The sequence below is a fragment of the Mytilus californianus genome, unplaced genomic scaffold (assembly GCF_021869535.1).
Source record: "Mytilus californianus isolate M0D057914Y unplaced genomic scaffold, xbMytCali1.0.p SCAF_5, whole genome shotgun sequence".
In the NCBI taxonomy this organism is placed as follows: domain Eukaryota; kingdom Metazoa; phylum Mollusca; class Bivalvia; order Mytilida; family Mytilidae; genus Mytilus; species Mytilus californianus.
Window position 1 is genome coordinate 50721132 of NW_026262701.1, and position 21406 is coordinate 50742537.

General features: G+C 30.7%; 1 protein-coding gene and 1 long non-coding RNA gene across 2 annotated transcripts; both read left to right on the forward strand.

Annotated features, from left to right (window-relative positions):
• Positions 1-808: 808 nt before the first annotated feature.
• LOC127702443 (uncharacterized) lies at positions 809-2275 on the forward strand. The gene is made up of 3 exons (XR_007982430.1): positions 809-888; positions 1463-1526; positions 2181-2275. It is a non-coding gene; the product is annotated as an uncharacterized LOC127702443 (long non-coding RNA).
• Positions 2276-12603: 10328 nt separating this feature from the next.
• On the forward strand, positions 12604-20504 carry LOC127702445 (uncharacterized). Its single transcript, XM_052206646.1, has 3 exons — positions 12604-13080; positions 15784-16032; positions 17099-20504. Exons 1-3 carry the CDS (start codon positions 12690-12692, stop codon positions 17725-17727), a joined length of 1269 nt encoding a protein of 422 aa, XP_052062606.1. The 5' UTR covers positions 12604-12689; the 3' UTR covers positions 17728-20504.
• The last annotated feature ends 902 nt before the right edge of the window (positions 20505-21406 follow it).

Here is a 21406-nt window from a genome sequence, read left to right on the forward strand (position 1 = left end):
GAGGTTATTGATTATACTGTGTTGAACTTCAAGTACTTGAAATTCCCTCAATGTTAGATTTTTATTTACTTGGATACTCACGTTTATGCACTTTTTTACATATCAGATGTTTTCTAGATTATAGAAATTTAGGGTGGGAAAAATTATGTGTCACTTAAAATAATTATGTGAAATTTTTCAAAAAGTTTATTAATTGAAAGTGCATCTGATATTTTTTATGTACCGTATGTTACTTTATTTTCTAAAAACAAATGGACACAACATAGATTGACAATAAGATAGTGAGAAGAACCACCTTGTCAGCCAGGATAGCAGCTCTTAGGAAGATGGTCAATTAAATCTTCAACCAAATCTGACTCTTTACCATGAAAATAGAAAAGGCAAGTTTATTTTAGCCAGATCTTTTTAGATAACAGACCCTTCTGAAATATTGCATTTAAAACACCATTGATGAATTAATTTACCAGTTTAGTATTTAAAGATACAAGATACATGAACAAGATTTTCTATTAAAATATCAATAGTAAATCCTAAAAATAGTCATTAAACTTCAAGAAAAGACCAGTACAATTTAAAACACGATTTTGCATTCAATGGGAGATAACTTTGTAAAATCTTCAGATATTTTTTGTGCAGTTAAATTTAAATCCGACGTTTTTTTACTTTTCTATCTTTTATATTGATTTTAAAAAAAAATGATTTTATACAATTGTCTACCTGCAATATGAAATCAGAACAATATTTAGTAAATTTTAGGTTATCAGGAACACATAAATTGATTTACAAAATGTATAATGTGTTGATTATAATTTCATTTCAGGTTCTTTCTGAGACATGTTTTCATGGTGTGGGAATAAGACTTGGTGGTCTTATACAGCTAATACAAAGGTATGTACTAGTATGTTAGTCCTGTTTTGGAAAACTTAAATGTATTATAAATATTTTATGGAAAAACAAGATATGAACGCTTAAAAGATTTTTTACAGGAATCTACTCTTATTATTATAGCAGTAACCAAATGAGAGTAAAGTTTAGGATCTGAATTGTTTACATAAAAATGTGTTGGCTTGTTGGATTGCTGTCTCATCCATATGTTCTTGACATATATAACACATTTTAAGACTATTTCTATTTAATGATTTGCCACTGGACCTAAGCAACCAACAACCAATCATTCAATCTATTCAATATACATACATAATGCCAACAAAGAACGTTTTAAACAGTTTTTATATGCCCGTTTACGGGACGTATTATGGTATACCGTTGTCTGTCCGTCTGTCTGTCCGTCTGTCGTCAACATGTCGGACATTAACTCAAAAACGCTTTAACCAATTTGCATAAAACTTTGGTGAATTGTTTATATCTATTGACGTGAGCTCCCTTTAGTTTTTTATAAATTTTAGATTTTACGTTTCCGAGTTACAGGGTTTTATTAATGAATTATCATTTTATATTTCAGGTTAGCATCACAGCTTGTCTGTAAGGATTGAAGCTGGGAGTGGGCATTGGAGCTGACTTTTATGGTAAGAATCAATACATAGATTTATGAACTTTTCATCCAAGAGCATTTTAAAGCCCAAGATTTTTGTTAGGCACAGATGTAAATCTTACATATTAATGTCTTCTTTACTTATAGTTGAATAAACAATTTAGAAGGAGATATAAAGATATATGAGAAGTCAAAAAGTATAATGTATAATGCGAAATCTTCGGATTTCAGTTTTTTTGTTATCTATAGTTGTCCCCATATATGAAAATATGTACGTGTGGTATGTATGCCAATGAGACAGCTATCAACCAGAGACCAAATGATGTGGATGCAACTAAATGTCACCCTATGCCTTCAACAATGAGCAAAACCTATATTGTATAGTTAGCTATAAAGGTTCAACATGACTAAATGTTAAAAAATTCAATCAAGTATGTTAATAGCCTGATATACTATATATAGCTATAAAACAATGTTAAAAAGATACTTGTAAAGACATCAGCCAATGACTTGTTTTTCATCCTTTTATTGCTAAGAAATACTGGTACTTTAAAATTTATGTCAACAAATCACTTTATAACAAAGAAAAAGAAATGTTCTATACATTATAATTGTAATGCTCAGTTAACTATAATTGTTTTGCATTAAATATTTCAATGTTCATGAGTAATGTATATTTCTTTTTCAGATAACTGTGGCTGCATAAAATGGTTGTGTGATATAACTGCAACAGTAAAGAATGTAATTCAGACTATTTTTGTGTATGCTTGAGAAAATGTTTAAAAAAAATATGTAAAGATTCTCCATTTTCAACAAGATTGGAAGTTGTAGGTTAACTTGTATTTGACATTACAAAAATTCTTTCTATTTTCCATTTATACTCATGTCAAGTCAAAACACTTCCAGCAGTTTAAGAATGGATAATCTAAAAGAAAAAGAAAGAAAAAAGAAAAAAAAAATGTTCAATTATTGAAATGTATTTTTTTTTTTTGCAAATTGTAATGTATATATTTTTGCCATCTTTTTGTTATTTAAGGATTTGAGATACTTTCAAATTTTACAAGTTACTTTATACATGTAGTTAATGCAATTAAATCTGCCGATGTGAATATTCCCACTAAATTTCTTAGCAAAAATTTTAATTATTTTTGTTTTTTTTAGCAATGTTCAAAATACCTTACCATAGCAAATGCCTCTCTAGTGTAAACTAAAAAGATGAATAATGGTCTGCAGTAAATATATCCCCTTACAACCTTTTCTTTTCATGTTAATTTTAATATCTTTAAGATATGTGACAAGGGTGCTCTAATGCAGAGGAATTTACGAAGTTAAGAAGTTAGAAATATATTTTTTGCACTTTTTTTGTCAACTTTAGCTGATTTTGGTTTGTAACCAAGGTGATATTTTTTAAAGAATAATTTTACAAAAGGCATAGTTGAAGAACATCTTGTTGAAATTGGATTGGTTGATTTTTGGTGTTAAACACCACTTTAACATGATTTACTATAATTTTGGCTGTAAATTTTTATTTGTGGAGACAGCCAGAGTGCCTGGTGAAAACATCACCTTCATCAGGGAAACGGAAAAACCCTAGTCAAATTAATAATGAAGTTACACATTTCATTTGAGGGTTCTCAGTGTTGACAGGCTAGTGATACAGTAGTTGAACTACTTATAGGACCACTCTGCCACCATAATTCGATCAATACGAAATATTTTATTGAAATGTGTTAGATTTTTGTTATCAATCTATTTTTTAATTTTAATTGTACTATTTTATTTATTTTGTTTAATATAACAAGGATGTGGAGTCCGAACAGGGTGAAATTTGGGTCAAAGGGAGGCAATTTATTATACCCCTGTTTAACTCCACATACTTGAAATTCCCTCATTGTTAGGATTTTCATCTACTTGGATATTCATGTTTGTACATTTTTTTTAATATCAGATGTATACTAGCTAATATTGACTATTATTTAGAGCTCTGTAATAAAAAAAAATAAATGTAAGCAGAGCTCTAGATAATAAGTATGCAGGGTGGGAGAAATCTTGGGTCATTAACAATTGATTTGCTGAAATTTTCAAGAAAGGGGATTTATTGGAAATGCATCTGATATATTTAATGTATAAAACTATATTTAAAAAAAAAAGATGTTAAGATGATGAGGAGAGCCACCTTGTCAGCCGGGAGAGCAGCTCTAAGGGAGATGGTCAATTTAATCTTCACCAAGTCTGAGGCTTTACCATGAGAAATATGTGGTAAGTTTATATATTCCACAAATTTTATGGTAATATATATATAGGCATTTAACATTATTTTTTAAGGGTTCTTTTCTATCAGTGTTTGGTTTCTAGTCTTACATTTGTTTTCTGTCTGGTGTCGAGTGAGCTGTGTTGGATAGAAACCAACTGTATGCAAGTTATTATCAATGAATTTGTAAACTTATTTGGGTCGAACAAATTTTTATGCAAAGTCTGTAACTGTTTGAATATTGAATTGATATAGAATCATTTTCATAGAGGATTTCTTGGCGCTCTTATGTTATCTATTGACTGGGTCAGATAAGGTGAAAGTTTGTAACGCCCACTTGTCACATTGAATGTGTTATAGACATTTAAACTGGGGTCGCCAAAGGTTCTAAATGCCTACAACAAATAGTACGAATTACTAGCAGAGGACTAAACCTTGCGTGTTGATTTAAATGGTGAATAATTATTTTCTTTTTTTCTTCTCTTGTGCCTACATGTACTTTGCTCTTTTATTAGCTCACCGGGGCCCTTCGGGTCCCATGTGAGCTTATGCCATCACTTGGCGTCCGTTGTCGTCCGTTGTCTGTCGTCGTCGTCTGTTGTCGTCTGTCATAAACTATTTAAAAAATCTTCTCTGAAACTACTGGGCCAAATACCTTTAAACTTTAACTAAATGTTCCTTAGGGTATCTAGTTTATAAATTGTATCCGAAGTTTTGATCCATCGACAAACATGGCTGCCATGACTAAAAATAGACCATAGGGGTCAAATGAAGTTTTTGGCTTATATCTCAAAAATTAAAGCTTTTAGAGCAAATCTGACACAGGGTAAAATTGTTCAATTGGTCAAGATCTATCAGCTCTGAAATTTTCAGACGAATCGAACAACCCATTGTTTGGTTGCTACCACCGAATTGGTAGTTTTAACAAAATTTTGCAGTTTTTTTTATTTTGAATATTATTATAGATATATATAAACTGTAAGCAGCAATAATGTTCAGCAAAGTAAGATCTACAAAAAAGTTAATATGACTATAATTGTCAATTGACCCCTTAAGGAGTTATTGCCCTTAAAAGACACTTTTACACAATTTGTTCATCAAGTTTGCTCACATTTAAAAATCTTCTCCTCTGAAATACAGGTGAGCGATTCAGGCTCTTGAGAGCCTCTTGTTCTATTTAAATCCCTATTGGAAGGCCTCTGACAGACTCAGTGAGCGTAAAATCACTGTTATCGATAGCCATTGGCAAACAAGTTAAAGGCACTGTAAATTCAGAAATTATTGCGTGCAATTATTAATAAATAAATTTGGTGTAATTACTGTCTTCTAATTGGTTAAACGTATTACTTTTATTTTCAATGTTGTCAATTTTTATGGCGAGACGCCCACTCTGACGTTGTATATTCATACGCCAACATCCGTGTACGTTTTTATGGTTAATATAAATAATATAAAAAGTTCTTTGAGCCTTATTTTTGTTAGAAATTTATTTATAATGAATGGCTATAATTTATTTTGAATTTATTGAACCATAAAATTAATTTTTGACTCTCCACATTTTACATAATCTGCTTCTCGGATTATTCAATGTGAAGAGTCAAAAATTAATTTTATGGTTCAATAAATTCAAAATAAATAATAACTTATGGTTCAATAAATTCAAAATAAATAATATAACCATTCATTAATTGTGATTTTTTAATTTTAGACTAAAATGCGATTTTAATTTTTGCGATATTGAGAAAAATCCTGTTTAATTCATATAAAAAATTTCAAAATGCTAGTTTAAATTATTGCCAATACAACCATGTTGCATTTTTCGCAATAATAAAAACATTGCAATAGTTTCTGAATTTACAGTAATTGAGTTAGTATTATTACCAACATAAGTATTGGGGTTGTCTACGCTGTTATGAAAATGATTTTAAGAACCATCAAAAGAGAACAAAACCATCCGATTTTGTAATTGAATATTCCAATATCATTGTCTTATACATATATGTGCACTTGCACAAGGTCAATTTCTATCTCTAGCAGTTTAAAGTTTATATAGTGAAGATGATAATGTATAACAGGTTTTAATAAATGAAGCATAGCATTATTTTGTTAGTCTTCTTAGAGACAGATTGATCTGTAAACAAGTAATAATTTTTATATTTTTTTTATTTTTAGGTTGTTATAATGATGATGTTTTCATGGTGTTGGGAGTAAGACTTGGATGTCTGATATTGTTAACATGTTGGTAGGTAATCAAGCATCTTTTTAGTAATATAATATTTGGTTATTGCGTACCAAAAAAATAATTTTACACTGATGAGATACCGGTTGAATTTTTTTGGTAAATATAAAACTTTAATTCAGAATACCAAATATTTTTTCCATAATTTTTTGTTTTCCTAGTGCAATTTTAAATTAAGTACATGTGTAATAATTTTTTTTAGGAAAGTTTAGTATAACTTGACTACTTTTATATTCCAGGTTAGCATCAGGTTTCCATTGGGTTACTTGCTGGGATAAAGCTGTTATAAGGTGAGAACTTATTCATCAACATACAACTTTAATGTGTTTATGTTATGGTGTGATGAATGTCACTGAATAGATTTCAATATATATATATATATTTTTTTAATTTACAATTAAAAAAAATCAGTATTCAATCTTTTCATTTTAAAATAATGTACCCTTTAAAGCAGATACTAGATCTGAAGAAGATATATGAAGGGGAGATAACAATAAAATCGGATATTTTTGATACTATATATTTTTGAGTAATCAATATAAGTAATAAACAAATTGTTTAACATACACTGATGTCTGTTTCTTTATTCCCGTTAGATTATTTTAAAATTAAGGATCAACAATTGAAATTTAACTTTGTTTCTTTTTCAGTCGAAAGAATTGCTGTTGCTGCCTTCCTTGTATGGTAAAACCTCAGACTACAATCCTGCAAACCATTGGATGAACTGTTGCTATCTTTTGTAAAAAAAAATAGCAGATATTTGTCTTAAAAGCAGAATGAATTATAAATGCAATTAATTTTTAACGCTTTATTATTCAAATTATAAATATTTATTTCATTATTTTTTCTTGCATTCAATAGTTGTTTTGTGATTGAAGAAATATAAAAAAAAAACTGTGAAATTATTGTTATTTGAGAGGTCCCAAAGGTATGATATATGGTTTCACAAGATACCCATAAGACTTGCTTCAGTTTACATATATTTTTTTAAGTTATGTACACTGGTTAAGAATTATAAGTCCTTTGTGAAAATGATTTTTTTCTGGTTAGAAACCTATTAAGTAGGACTTGGATGGCCAAACACTAAAAGGGAATAAAACAAATCCCCTATTAAACAATTTAAGTACTGAGTTTTTGGTGCAATATGAACTAGAAATAAAAATGTTTAGTTAGATGGTTTGTTTTGACTCTGCATTCTTTACATTCATACAAATTAATGGCTGTCAGTTTTATTTATTGGTTTTGGTTATATATTATAAATGCATTATTCAGCATCTGAGACCACTCAAGTGAAAATAATTACATGTACATAGTTTTTGCAGTTTGTCATATTTTCTCATTTTTGTGTGATTGATTTCTATATTTTTTCTCATTTATGATTATTTATATTTTAATGTTTGATTTTTGATGCTTGTACTCAGCTCTAAACAATTACCTCCCCCCTCCACATGTATAACCAGGATCCTGTAAAAGAAGTTTTGATTTTGAAGGATGGATGGATAATTAAAAATGCAAGATTTTTTTAATGTGCTAGTTCATAATGTAAAAGTCTGCACAAGACATCTAACCCTACCTGAACACATTATTCTGACTTCCAGCTGACCAGTCTTTGCTCCTACTCCTAATTGCTGAATGCTTAGCAGGAGAGCATCAAATACCAATTTTCAATTCTTTGATATGACCCAGGGCAGGACCAAATCCCATGCCCATCTGCACTCCTGTTGTTATTAAAGAAGATTTGTCTGTCTGTTTGTCCATCATCATCTCTCATCCACAGCTTATAAACTATTGGAAGGTTTTCATTTAAACTTTCAGATTATCTTCTGTCTCTAATGGCTGTGTATATTTAATTTTATTATAATGAAATTTTGGGGTTCTCAATTGTAATGAATGGACCTAAGTATTTGAAAAAAAAGGGAAAGAAGCTTAAATTCTCATACCACCATTTTATCATGTGAAGGATAGGTTGGTTCAAATATATTTGTTTTTAATCATGTTTTTAGTAGTTGGATCTCATTATGACAAAATTTTAATGACTTAAATTCAAAATAAATTTGGGGTTCACACTGATATATATTACCACTGTAGCTTTAATGTAAATTTTATAAAGCTTTGCTATAACAAGATTTGTGTTTTATCTTGTTTTATCTGATTTTAGTGGTTTTTATGTGATTTTATTTGTTTTTAATGTCAAATCTTGTTATACCAAGCCTTAGTATGATTGAGTTTATATATGTTGATTATACATGCAATTCAAAATATAAATTTACATAATGAGATCAGACATTTATTATGCTTTTAACTCCTCTTAGTGGATAGAATAAAAAAAAAAATGAACATAAATATTGAAGTGGTCCTTGAAGATTGACCAACTTGCAAGATTTATAAATGCAGAATCTTGCTCTAACTAAATCTATGTTCTTATCAGCTGAACCAACCTATCCTTCAATATGAGTAATAAAATTTTATAAATGGAAAAGTCCATTCTTCGATTGGGGAACCTTTGGATGTGAAAAAAATATACACAATGCCAACAGATACTGAAGATTATTTGAAAGTTTAGGCAAAATCAATTCAATCCTTTAATTGTGATTGGAAGTTGTAGACGGATGAGAAAACAGATGATATACTTGCTTACTATGTCACATTTCCTAAAGGATATGGACTATGGGTATGGGTTTTGCTCATGATTGAAGGCTGTAGGTGACTGATAGTTGTTAAATTCTATGTCATTTGGTCTCTGGTGGAGAGTTGTCTCATTGGCAATCATATTTTATATGGCCTTTGTTAGTATTGTATCATTTTTAATTTTAGTTTCTTGTGTATAATTTGGAGTTTAGTATGACGTCCATTATCACTGAACTAGTATACATATTTATTTAGGGGCCAGCTGAAGGACGCCTCCGGGTGCGGGAGTTTCTCGCTGCATTGAGGACCCATTGGTGGCCTTTGGCTGTTGTCTGCTCTATGGTCGGGTTGTTGTCTCTTTGACACATTCCCCATTTCCATTCTCAATTTTATATCTCCTCTTTTTATTTTAAATGAAATAATTACTTATTACTTCCTGGGCAAAAAGTTCTGGTTCCAAGAAAATAATAAAAAAAAAATACTTATATCATACATGTATTGTTAAATAACTATCCTACTTTGATATAAAGAATTGACTTTGGTTAGAAATTGGGAGGAATTATAAAGAAACTTTATATACAATATAAGAGCTTGGGGTTATAAATGTTTAATGAAATGCAGTGAACTATTTCCTTGGTGATCTAATAATTTTTGCACAGATCATGATATTAGTTTATTTAAATAACCCAGTAAATAAATTGAGTACACCTCATAAATGAATTTGATTCATGTATTTTTATGCATTTTTTATCTTAGTATTTACCATTGTATTCATTGTTATATTTGTAAATGCCTCTTCGTATGTGACAAACTGAGGATTCATATATTTTATGAAATTATATAAATTTATTTGAAGTTTGGTATTTAAAAGTATTGGAAAGCACCAAGTTTAATATTCAGAGCAAAAAAAATATTCCTTTAAGACCTAAGGATATTAAAATTTAAGACATGTATCTCAGAACAGAATTGATTTTCTAAATTCTATTTAAACAGCTAGTCTGGGAACTGGTATCAAGAAACTAAAAAGAATCCTCAGCTCTGTCAGTTATTTTGTATAATTGTAATATTTAACCAATGATACCTTACCCATGATGCAGATCCTTTTCCTCCTTTTACTTATAAAGGGACTAAAAACTTATTATTATTACAATTTCTATGGTATTTGTACACACTTGATGGAGCAGAATGGGTCTGGTTTCATTTGGGTATTTTATATTATGATGCATGATAATGACATAAATAAATAGGTAAATAAAAGTTTAATTGAGAAAACCTATCTTATATTTTATTTGAGTCTGAATGACAAATAAAGGGGGAAGAGGTTTCTGTGGTCAAGGGGAACACACAGCTGATTTATTGTATGGTATGGACGAAGTTTAAAAAGCGAGACTTGGGCATGCTTTTTCCATAAGCATCAGCTTCAACAATGTATTTGATTGTGATAAGTTCAAGTTAAAGAAAACAACTAGTGGTAGGTCAATGATATTTGGTATGCAGTTATATAAGCATTGAAACATCTTATTTCTAAGGAGATTATTTTGCTTCTCTCCCTCAGTCATAGTCGAATTAAAACTTTTAATTAGTTTACATGTATAAGTTTGTGATTAGGTCAATTGAAAGGGAACTATAAGTGGTATGTCAATGATATTTGGTATACAGATGTATACGCATTGACAAATCTCAGTTCCATAGAGATTCAGCTCCAGCCTCAGTCATGGTTTATTGACAATGTTTTGCATTATTTACATGTGATTTGTGATTAGATCAGTTTAAGATGAGTGACTAATATCTGATATTTGGTATGCAGTTGTATTGGCATTTGCAAGTCTCATTTTCATAGAGATTATTTGGTCCCACTTCCTTGTCATGGTTCATGGACTTTGAAACTTTCAGAGTTGAACAAGGAACCAATTGATAAGTCAATGGTGTTGGGTATGCAGTTTTATAAGCATTAGCATTTCCATGGTGTTTTTATTTTGCCCTGAACCGTCAGTCATGGTTCATTGCATAGATAACAAGTTTAAATATTGCAATTTAATTTCAACATTTGCATTATATACCACCAAAAAACGCAAGACATATCTCTGTGTCAACAGTTTATATTTCCATCTCTTGGTATCTTTCAACATCATGTTTTGAGTTTTAAATGTCACAGAAACTTCTTTGCTAGTTTAAACAAGACCACACAAATGATACTTACGAATTACATGACAGAAATGTTCATTGGACTTGCTGATTACCTGATTGGCTGCAAAAGTCTTTAAATAGATCTAGAACTCTAAAATGATCTAGTTTATATAAAGGCTCATCAGATACAAAATACAGGTATACAGATCTAGCAGTGGATGCTCCTGATATAAAACTTCATAATCCAGACTGAAGAAGAATGAGTTAATCCATATCTTGTATGCAGTTGCCTTATGGTCTGGTTTAATCTGGCATATGAACATTATCTTGATTCCATTTTTAAGGGTATGTGTACATTATTTGTTTTCAAATTAATTTGACAATTTTAGCATTACATATAGTGGCAGCTGAGTGTGAAACAATTTTTTTTTCAAGTCTGCAACATTTTGTCATTGAAGCTGTAGCTTCGTCAACAGTTAACGTCAACGCTCCTTGTAAAATATCGACAAATATAATGCCTACCCATGTTAAAATGAGCATAGAGCATGACATGAAGAAATTATTTCTTAAATAACTTTGTCAAAGTTCTCAAATTGTAAAGGGTCTAAATTAAAACCAATAGATTTTTTTGATAATTTGCAAAAATAAAGTTAGTCTTGCTTTATTTTTTATTTTTTTTTATAATCCACAAGTTGTGTAAAATTTGTCAGAATTTGTATAGTTGATAAATGATACCAGGTTTTTACATGTGTGTCCTTATTTAAAATCTGTACTATCTCCTCAAGAGATTTTAATTTTAAGTCAACTTTGCTATAATTATATAGGCCAGGTGAGCTATTGTCTGTCGTCATAATTTTTTTCTAAAACATCTCCTGTTACCATTGGACCGGCCAATTTCAATCAAACTTGGCCGTCACATGATTGCTGCCTTCCAATAGATGACCAGTGTTACCCTTTTTTTTTGCGTTTTCAGCAATTATTATAAAAAATATGAAGCAGAACATTAAAAATGATGAGCTAAGTAAACTCTTTTGAGGAGTTGTTGACTTGGAATTACAAGTTTTAAATGAATCTGTAAACAGCAAGAATCACTGACGGACCAATCAGCACGATGATGATCTAGTAGTTATTCAACGAACAAACTTTTCATTAGTCTCTTTAATATTTATAGTTATTGTCAGGTCTGAACTAATGTTGAATGTGTGTAATATCTGAATTAAGTTCACATAAATTTTTTTATGCACATGTAAACCAGACTGCATGATCATGAGCTAGTATACTCCTTCTGTGTCTTAAGTTTTTACTAAGCATATAAGCTCCTTTCAAAAGAGTATGGGATGTACAACATTGTAATCTACTGAAATATTATAAAATTGGTGTTTTAATGTTTTAAATTTCTAGGAATTCTCCTGCTTTCTTTCTGGTTCCAAGTAAAAATTTACAAAAAGCCAAATGTAATTTTTCAATTGGACTTTTTTTCAGCAAAACTTAAAATGTTTTGTTCTTTTCCAGAATTCAGAGGTCTATTATTTTTTGCTCTATAAAAGAGATAAATATGTGTCTAAATAGTTTACTTCAGAGTTCTATATCATACTATGATTGTTTTATGACTGCGCTAGTGAATTAAATTAAACTCAAAGGTGGCATGTCACTTTGGCTGGTAAATTGTTCAAAGATTTTGTATTACCTTTCAAACCAAATAAAGGTTTGTCTTGCTTTTGTTGACTAGTTCATATTAAATTTTTTGTGTACAACACTTTCGGACCGTCTGGTCCCTGGGTCCCCGGGTACGTTGCAGGTAAACTCGTCATAGATGATATTTTAGGTCTTTAGATTAACCCAGAGTTAAGTCCCCTTGACCCGCCATAATACTGTGATTCGTAAATAAAGAAGTGATGTAAAAATATGTAGCATTCACTAACCAGTGGAGGCATTTACAAAACAACAACACCATGGCATTTGGCTTTAGCATTGCATGTGTGTGTCGACGCCATTTATTTGGTCTGTTTAAGTTACATCATCACAGGTTTACGTCAAATTATTCGATTAAGGAATGTCTTTCAAAAGTACAAGATTTCCAATTTAGTCCATATCTGTTAAAAAATTGTACAATAGGAACATCATTTTCTGAGGCAATCGTCAAACCAGTAGAGTGTGTGGCTGATAAGAACGGGAATTTGAGGAATCCAGAATCTATTCCAGAAGATATGATATCTTCATATATATCTTACAGAGTGAATTTCAAAGACTTGTTTGCAGATGGGTTTCGCATGTTAAGCGACAGTGAAAGTCTAGGACGCATGTATCAACTTGCTCCACTGTTTCATTTTTTGCGGAAAAAAGGTATTTTGAATATAAATCAAAAATTGTGAAGCATAATGGCTTTAATGCATGCACCCTGTATATAGGCGGGAACAGTATATATATATCTAACATATATATATATATATGTTCCTGATATAGGGCATGAGGAATCCAAGTTAACCCACAATCACGTTCGTCCACATACATGTACCTGTTTGCCCCTTTTGTTTTGTTGTATAAGCGTGTCGTGATATAATATGAAAAATAGGTGTCAATAATATGAAAAATTTGGGAAAGGGTCGATCAAGCTCAAAATGTATCTGTATCTGTATGAGAATGTTGTGGATACCAATACTGGCTTTAATACAACTGTAGAAAAATCGCCATCGATTTATAGACAGTGCGTGAGAGCAGTTTTGAAGCTGTATTAACACTCGGTGCGCGCACTACAGTGTCTTCAAGGTGATTCCACTCCGATCACTGTTTTCACAAAAAAGGAGTTTGAATATCATGAATATTGTGGTGTTTTGCTCGTTGGAATCTCAAAACACTTTGTGTTGTCCTTCACTTGTTTTTCATATATGTAAACATATATGTTTGTGGACATAATTTACATTTCACTCAAATCACAAGATAACACTTACTGTTGAGGTCGGACCTGGTTGCATGAAATGCACATGTAAATGTACAGTTATATTGTACAATTTCCAATAAGACAACCACAAGACACTTAAAGGACGAGGATGTAAACAACTATTAATAGGTTACCAGAAAGCCTTCAGTAATGATCAACATTAATACCTGCATATCAAAAATGTCAAATAGTTCAAATTGGATAACAAAGTAACAAACATTGATATAAACCATGTAAACAAACAACAAATAAGGAATACAGCAACCAACCTCAAACACTGATTTAAAGAGATTTAGAGTATGGACAGTCACCATGGTCACACAAAGAATAAAGTTAAGCATTAAACATCTTAAGAGCTCTCCATCCTTCCCTTTGATTTAAGACAGCCTGGTGAAGCATAAAAACATATATCGATTCTACATGCATGTCTCCTCTTTTCAAAACAAAACAGACCGGAAATACAAACAAGGCTTTGTCATTGTTCGTATTTCTGAAGTTAATTATTGTCAGTACAAGGATATGTCATGCTGTTCCAATCTTCCACAGAAGTAGTATGTACATGTACATGTATGTTCAAGATCAGATACATTTTTTTCATTTACATAATGGTTTGTTTTATGGTGTTCTTTGGATACATTAAGGTGGAAAAAAAAAATCACATTTGACCAGCTTCTAGCAAACCTGGATCAAAGGTTTTATTTGAGATAATATTGCCATCACTTGCTGTGCCTTATCATCATAAACCTTAAAAAAACAAAATAACAATTCTCTTTTTGAAACAAGTTACATGTACATGCATCACGACTTTGAGCAGATTCCAACCAAACTTGACCAGAAACATCCTAAGGGTGTCTTGAAAAAATGTGTCGATGGGGATTTTATTATATGCCAATTTACGGGACGTATTATGGTATACCGTTGTCCGTCTGTCCATTAACTCAAAAAAGCTTTAACCAATTTGCATAAAACTTTGGTGAATTGTTTATATCTATCGACATGAGCTCCCTTTGGTTTTTTATAAATTTTAGATTTTACGTTTCCGAGTTATGGGGTTTTATTCATTAAAAAAAGGGTGATTTTCCAGTTTTCGGACAATAACTCAAGAATGCTTTCACCAACTTGCAAGAAATTGTGGTGAATTGTTTATATCTATTGACATGAGCTCACTTTCGATTTTTATAAATTTTAGATTTTACGTTTCTGAGTTACAGGGTTTTATTAAAAAAAAAAGGGGGGGTTTTCCAGTTTTCGGACAAGAACTCAAAATTACTTTCAGCAGTTCTTATGAAACTTTGGTGAATTGTTTATATCTATTGATGTAAGCTCCCTTAAGAATTTTATAAATTTTACATTTTACATTTCTGAGTTATGGGGTTTTATTCATTAAAAATAGGGTGATTTTCCAGTTTTCTGACAATAACTCAAAAATGCTGTCAGCAATTCTCATGAAACTTTGGTGAATTGTTTATATCTATTGATGTAAGCTCCCTTTTGATTTTCATAAATTTCTAATATGATATTGAGAATTAATTGAACTTTATTTGTTTATAGTCTGACAACAGATTTACTAAGTATTGTGCAACAGCACAGTGTATTGCACAACAGCAAGAAATCTTTAATTGAATATAAATTCAATTCATATAACCAATTTCAAGTTCTTTGACTACATTTATTCAGAAACCTGCAATATGTCAAATATTTAATTACAATCCAAATTCAGACCTGTATCAAGCTTGAATATTGTGTCCATTTTTGCCCCAACAGGGTTGGACCTCTGCTGGCATATCCAGCTGCACTCAGCGAAGCAGTTTATTTTTCAAATTGTTTAACCAATGCTTGTTAGCAGAGAATCAATTCTGTTTTCTGCTGTTAGTGTAGGCTGTAAATTTTTCTTAGAAAAATCGTTCAAAATTGACAACATGGACAAGCTGGATTAAGTTGGTTTTATATGTTTTGAAACTATATCTATTGGTTTTGTTGTAGGTCCAACATACTTTGTATTACTGCGTCCACCATTTAACTGTGTCAAGCAAAATAATATGTCTACACTTGCCTCCAGTGTACTTCTGAAATATCATGCTTCATTCATCCTAATTCCTTTATTTTAGATTACCACGAAAAATGTCTTCGTAAGGCATTACAAGAACTTAGAGACAGGAAAAAATTCACAGAGTCGCAAATATCCATGTTGCTGGCAATTCATCTTCTGTCACAATTGGTATTTCCAAGTTATGATCCAGGTTCTACAGACACTTCTATACCATTACCATATATTATGTCCAACGATGTTCCAGATAAAGTTGTTAGCTGTCCCTGTGGCTGTGGTCGAACAGTTTTTTATGGAAATACAGGAATTGGTAAGTTTGTTTTAACAGTTCGTTATTACGGCTGTATGTCATAGGATTAACTTTTTAATAGAGTGATTTTCATGATATTTTATGCACCTTGACCAAAGGTCTAAATGAAATGAGCTACATGTGTAGCCATCACTTGGTATGTGTCATCATCTTTCACATCTTCCCTAAAATCACTGGGAAAATCAGTCAAAAATTTTAACCAGCATACTTACAATCCATTATGATTTTATATATCTTTTTTATTTTCACTTCATGGCTATAATGAAAATGTGTCAAAAAAATTCTTTACATATTGTTATTTTAATGAGTCAGTTGATTAGTTGATTGATTGATTGGTTGATTGTTGGTTGCCTTACATCCAGGGGCAGAATAAGTCATTTGAAAGGTGAGGGTGGTCATTTTATAATTACTATAACAATGTCCCAACTAAGTTTTAATACTATTTTTTTTAAAAAGTCATCTATATATATATATAATAATCATACATCACTTTGAATTAAAACACGTAATATTTATTAAAATATATGTGAAGTTACAATATCTTGTCAATAAGGTTCCATGGGGAGATAATCTTATAATTTATATGAAATATTCTTACTTCCCTTTAAAACTTCACTAAAGAATATTTTAGTTTAACAACATGTATGCATTTTACTGAATATTTTGATTTAAAGACAGCTTTGAAGCACATACAGAAAAACAACATTTTAGATGAGGTAATGGATGGTGACACTTTAATAAAATAAATCTTATCTAATAGACATATTAACACTTGTATGCAAATTTGTCCGCCATTACTTACAATCACACAAGTACCCATCAAATTGGACATCACAATTTTAAAAAAGAATTTCCGTTATACAGGTATAGGTGGACAGCAAAACATATAACAAGTCACTGCAGTAAGTTGTATGCAATTGATAAAATTATTAATGCACGAAATACCCAATACACCTTATATCTTTTCTCATCGGACTCTAAGGAATTCTTCCTGTTTTATGTATGTTTCTGTAAGGATGTATGATTAAAGAAATTCTTTGATTGGTGTGCTTCTTTATTTGAACAGGAACTACAGCTTTATGGTATGGAAACCCAGACATACTTGTTTTTCCAAATGGTGGTATTTGTGGTATTTCAGGTTCCCCAGTAAATGAAATCTCAGAGTTCCATGAATTGGTAGAGGAAGAGGATCAGATAGTTGAGGTAGAAACAGAACTTTCATCTCTGCGGCAATCGAAAAGTATTCATCAGTTTTCGGCCCAAGCAATTACTTTTTCGTATTACCAAGCATCAACCCAAGAACAAAACAGCAGCAACAGTGGTGGCTTAGTATCTCTCATACCAACAATTGCTTTAAGTGAAAAAGGTTTTGATGTATATATGTATGATAGTGTGAATGAAATTTTTTTTAGAAATTGCAGTGACCCTCTGCCATTGTGGAATGAACAATTACCAACCAATCATAATGCAACAATCAACATATCGTCTGTTGTCATCCTTTGGATGTTAATTAACCATCTTGCGTTGAAGCCAGCAGTCACCCCAGCACATGTTTCTTTGTTTGGAGGATCATCTTCATTAGGAATTGATAAGGAACAGATACATGAGATAAAAAGGACTATTACAATGTCAAAGCATTTCCCAGTTCCTGATATACAGGAAAAAATAAATCTTACAAAAAAGATAACTGTCTGAAGTACAGTACATCAAGCAAGATAGGCTACAACTGTATTTTGCAGAATATCTGAAACTTGTGGACAGAGGGTATATTTCACTCAAATTTCAGTATACCAACACAAAAAGTGAATGCTATTTTATATTCTGAGTACAGATAATTATTAGTTTTCACATTATATATGTTTTATAACATGTATAATGACGAAGCAGTTAAAAATGTAAAAATAACCTTTTTGTAAAAAAAGTATTATTACTATTTATTAATTCTTCTATTTAAACAATGTACTATACCTGAGGCCGACCTGGCCCTCCCTTCTTGTCATGTAGCTTGGTGTTGAGATTCAAGACTATGTTTGATCCAGGTTATGTAAGGAATTTCCTTTTAGATTTTAAAGAGTGGTACAGAGTTACTGTAAGCTTGTTAATGTCACTGCAAGTTATTATTCATTAACGTATTGTTTACTTATATTCATATTTATTGTTGGAGTATGTCAACAAATTTTGATATGCATTTCTATAGATTTCACTCTGTTACATTTGCCTTAAAACAAGGAATTATTTAAATTTGGAATAATTTCGATTTCTGGAAAATTGATAAGAAATATATGATGAAAACTAACATCAATTATTTTTCCCTCAAGATTTAAGAAATTGTCAATTTACCAAAGAAAAAAATTTGAGGTCACAATTTATTTTGCTAATTCTTTGTACATGTATATAGTCTGAAAACAGATTAACTAAGTATTGCGCAACAGCACAGTGTATTGCACAACAGCAAGAAATCTTCAATTGAATATAAATTCAAATAATACAACCAATTTCAAGTTCTTTGACTACATTTATTCTGTGTCAGAAACCTATAATGTGTCAAATATTTAATTACAATCAATCCAGACCTGTATCAAGCTTGAATATTGTGTCCAGTTTTGCCCCAACTGTTCAGGGTTGGACCTCTGCGGTCATATCCAGCTGCGCTCGGCGAAGCAGTTTATTTATTTAACTGATCTTCTCCCCATAAAATTTTTATAGAAGAAAATTTATCAGGGATATATTTCTAAACAGGATGTAGATAAACAAAAAATGTTTTACTGACCATGCTGATCAACCTTTAACTTTTTGGCATAAGGCTATAAATATGACAAATAGTTTTTTGTCTAGAGTCATTAACTGTTTGTTGAATTAGACTAAAACAATTTGAGTCTCTTATTTTTTACAACAAAGGATATTTATAAAAAGTAATAAGTAAATCAAAAATTGAAAAAAAAAACACAAAAAAACAAAAAAACTACAGAACAATATGGAAGGGCAAAAATGGAGTCTTATCTTTGAGAAAAGATAACTTTTTTCAGTGATAATTGATTTTCCCCCTCCTGTTTTTGATATCCAATATTCAGGGTTAATTTCATTGTAATGCTGACACAAACATAGAATTGTACAAGTTTTGCCATATTACCAATAGATACACATATATATTTTTCTTCTCTTTTTGGACGGTAATTATGTAATGTAAAATATTGCAATTTAGAGGTACATATCACTAATTATTTTTACATTAAAAAAAAAATTACATTCGTATTTGTATGTATTTTTTGCTCACCTTGACCAAATTTTTATGCAAATTATTACCATCACATGGTGTCTTTCATCTATCAATCATCATTTGTCTTTGGCACCTCAGACTTGAAAAAAAAATCTCTCCAAAACCACTAGACAGATTTAAACCAACATGTGTAGTGTCAGTGTAATTGTGATCTAACTTATAGCTTTTCATGATTATTGAACAAGATTGCTATCTTGCATCTATAAATTAAAAAGGAGACGTGGGATGATTGCCAATAAGACAACTATTCACCAAAAATCAGAGGATTTAAACAAATATAGGGCACTCTAAGGTCGTCAACAATGAGTTGAAGCCATATGATATTGCAAGCTATAAAAGGCCGAGGTATGATATAACATGAATCAACTCAAAGAAGGAAAAACCAACAGTCTGATATATGCTAAAAACAACAAACAAATAACCAATTGGGCAAACATCTAGCAACTGCTTGCACTGAATTACAAGCTGCTGACTATGGATATGCACATAAAGAATGTTGCAGGAGTGAACATGTTATATATGCTAGAACATTCCATCCAAGGATGATATTTTCATAAAAAAATGCATCAAAATCAACTTAATATTCAAACTTTTGGATAAGTGAACCAATTTTTAATTTTCCAATTACCTAGCATTTCTGGTTTTCACTTGTTTGAAAATGATTTACAGAGAACACTTGCAATTTGTTTGATTAACATGTTTTGATGGAATTATGCCCTTTGAAATCTAAAAAAATTGTTGAAAGTTCTTGCATTATCATGATTATGTTGGCACATAATGAGCTGACATTTGGTGTGATATCATAAAATGACACTATACAGATTTGTAGGTTATTCCTTATCTTTGTATTTTGAAGAAGTAAAAAATGTATAAGTATTTATTATAATATCTTACCAGTTGATTCAGTGAAGTCTTTGTATCATATCTTAAAATTATACTTTTTGTTTAATCAGTGTACATGATTAAGTGATGGCAAATATTTATGTATTGTTTGTTGAAATCTGAATTGTTGTGGTATGACTCATAATAATGTTATATATTTTTTAATGAAAACTGTAGAATCAAATTTGTAGGTTTATTTCTTTTCACAGGACAAAGTGTATAACTAGCCCTTCTAGTCATAATTTCACAGATTTTAAATTAGATTTACTAGAACCATTGTACATTTTTTATATTAAATCTTCCATAAAATCAATTTGAGGTGTTTCCTTATATTTTTTTAATTTTCATCACTTAAAACTCGTCTTTCGAACAATTATGTTTCAACTTTTCACACACAGACCTACTAAAATGTCAACCTTAAAGCATGGATAAGGACCACAAAATCACAGGTGCTTGTCTCAGAAAAAAAATTTCCTATATACCTGCTATATTAAGGTATATAGGAAATTTTTTTTCTTAGACAAGTGCCTGTGCACAAAATCTAGATTCAGTTTTCCTGTCATGAGAAACAAGACCCTAACTGATTGCAATTGCTCATATAACAGGTGATCAAAGTAAGACTCCTAGGAGCCTGACTCATTCACATGGCAATCTATTCCTGAATAGCTTAACAAAGAAAAAATTCAGACATAACGAATACCAAGGACCATCCTTAGTATCCCTTCTGTGAAGTTGTTGTAACTATTTTATAGAAAATCCACCTGTCTTTTGAGAATTAGGATGTCTTGTCTGTTCTTACATCATGAAGCACAATTTTATCTAAATGTTTTGATGGATTTCAATGAAAATTTACATAAAGAGATACTGGTACAGTATATTAAAATTTTCCTTAAATCTGGACAATGTGTCTTTAAGAAATGTATGCCCTGACCTCTGAATATCAAAATATGAAAAAATGTAATCCCAAAATCAACAAGCATGAATTGTATGTCAATTGACATAATTCTTGAGGCATCAATAGCATTATCCAAGATCTAGCAGTGGTTGTCCTTTGAAGCTGTATATCATATTTGTTTTTCGTTTATTGCTTTGTACATAAATCAGACTGTTAGTTTTCTTGTTTGTATTGTTTTGTATTGTAAATGTTAACTTCTATGTCATATGGCTGTACAGTAACCTATAAATGTTAACTTCTATGTCATTTGGTCTGTGTTG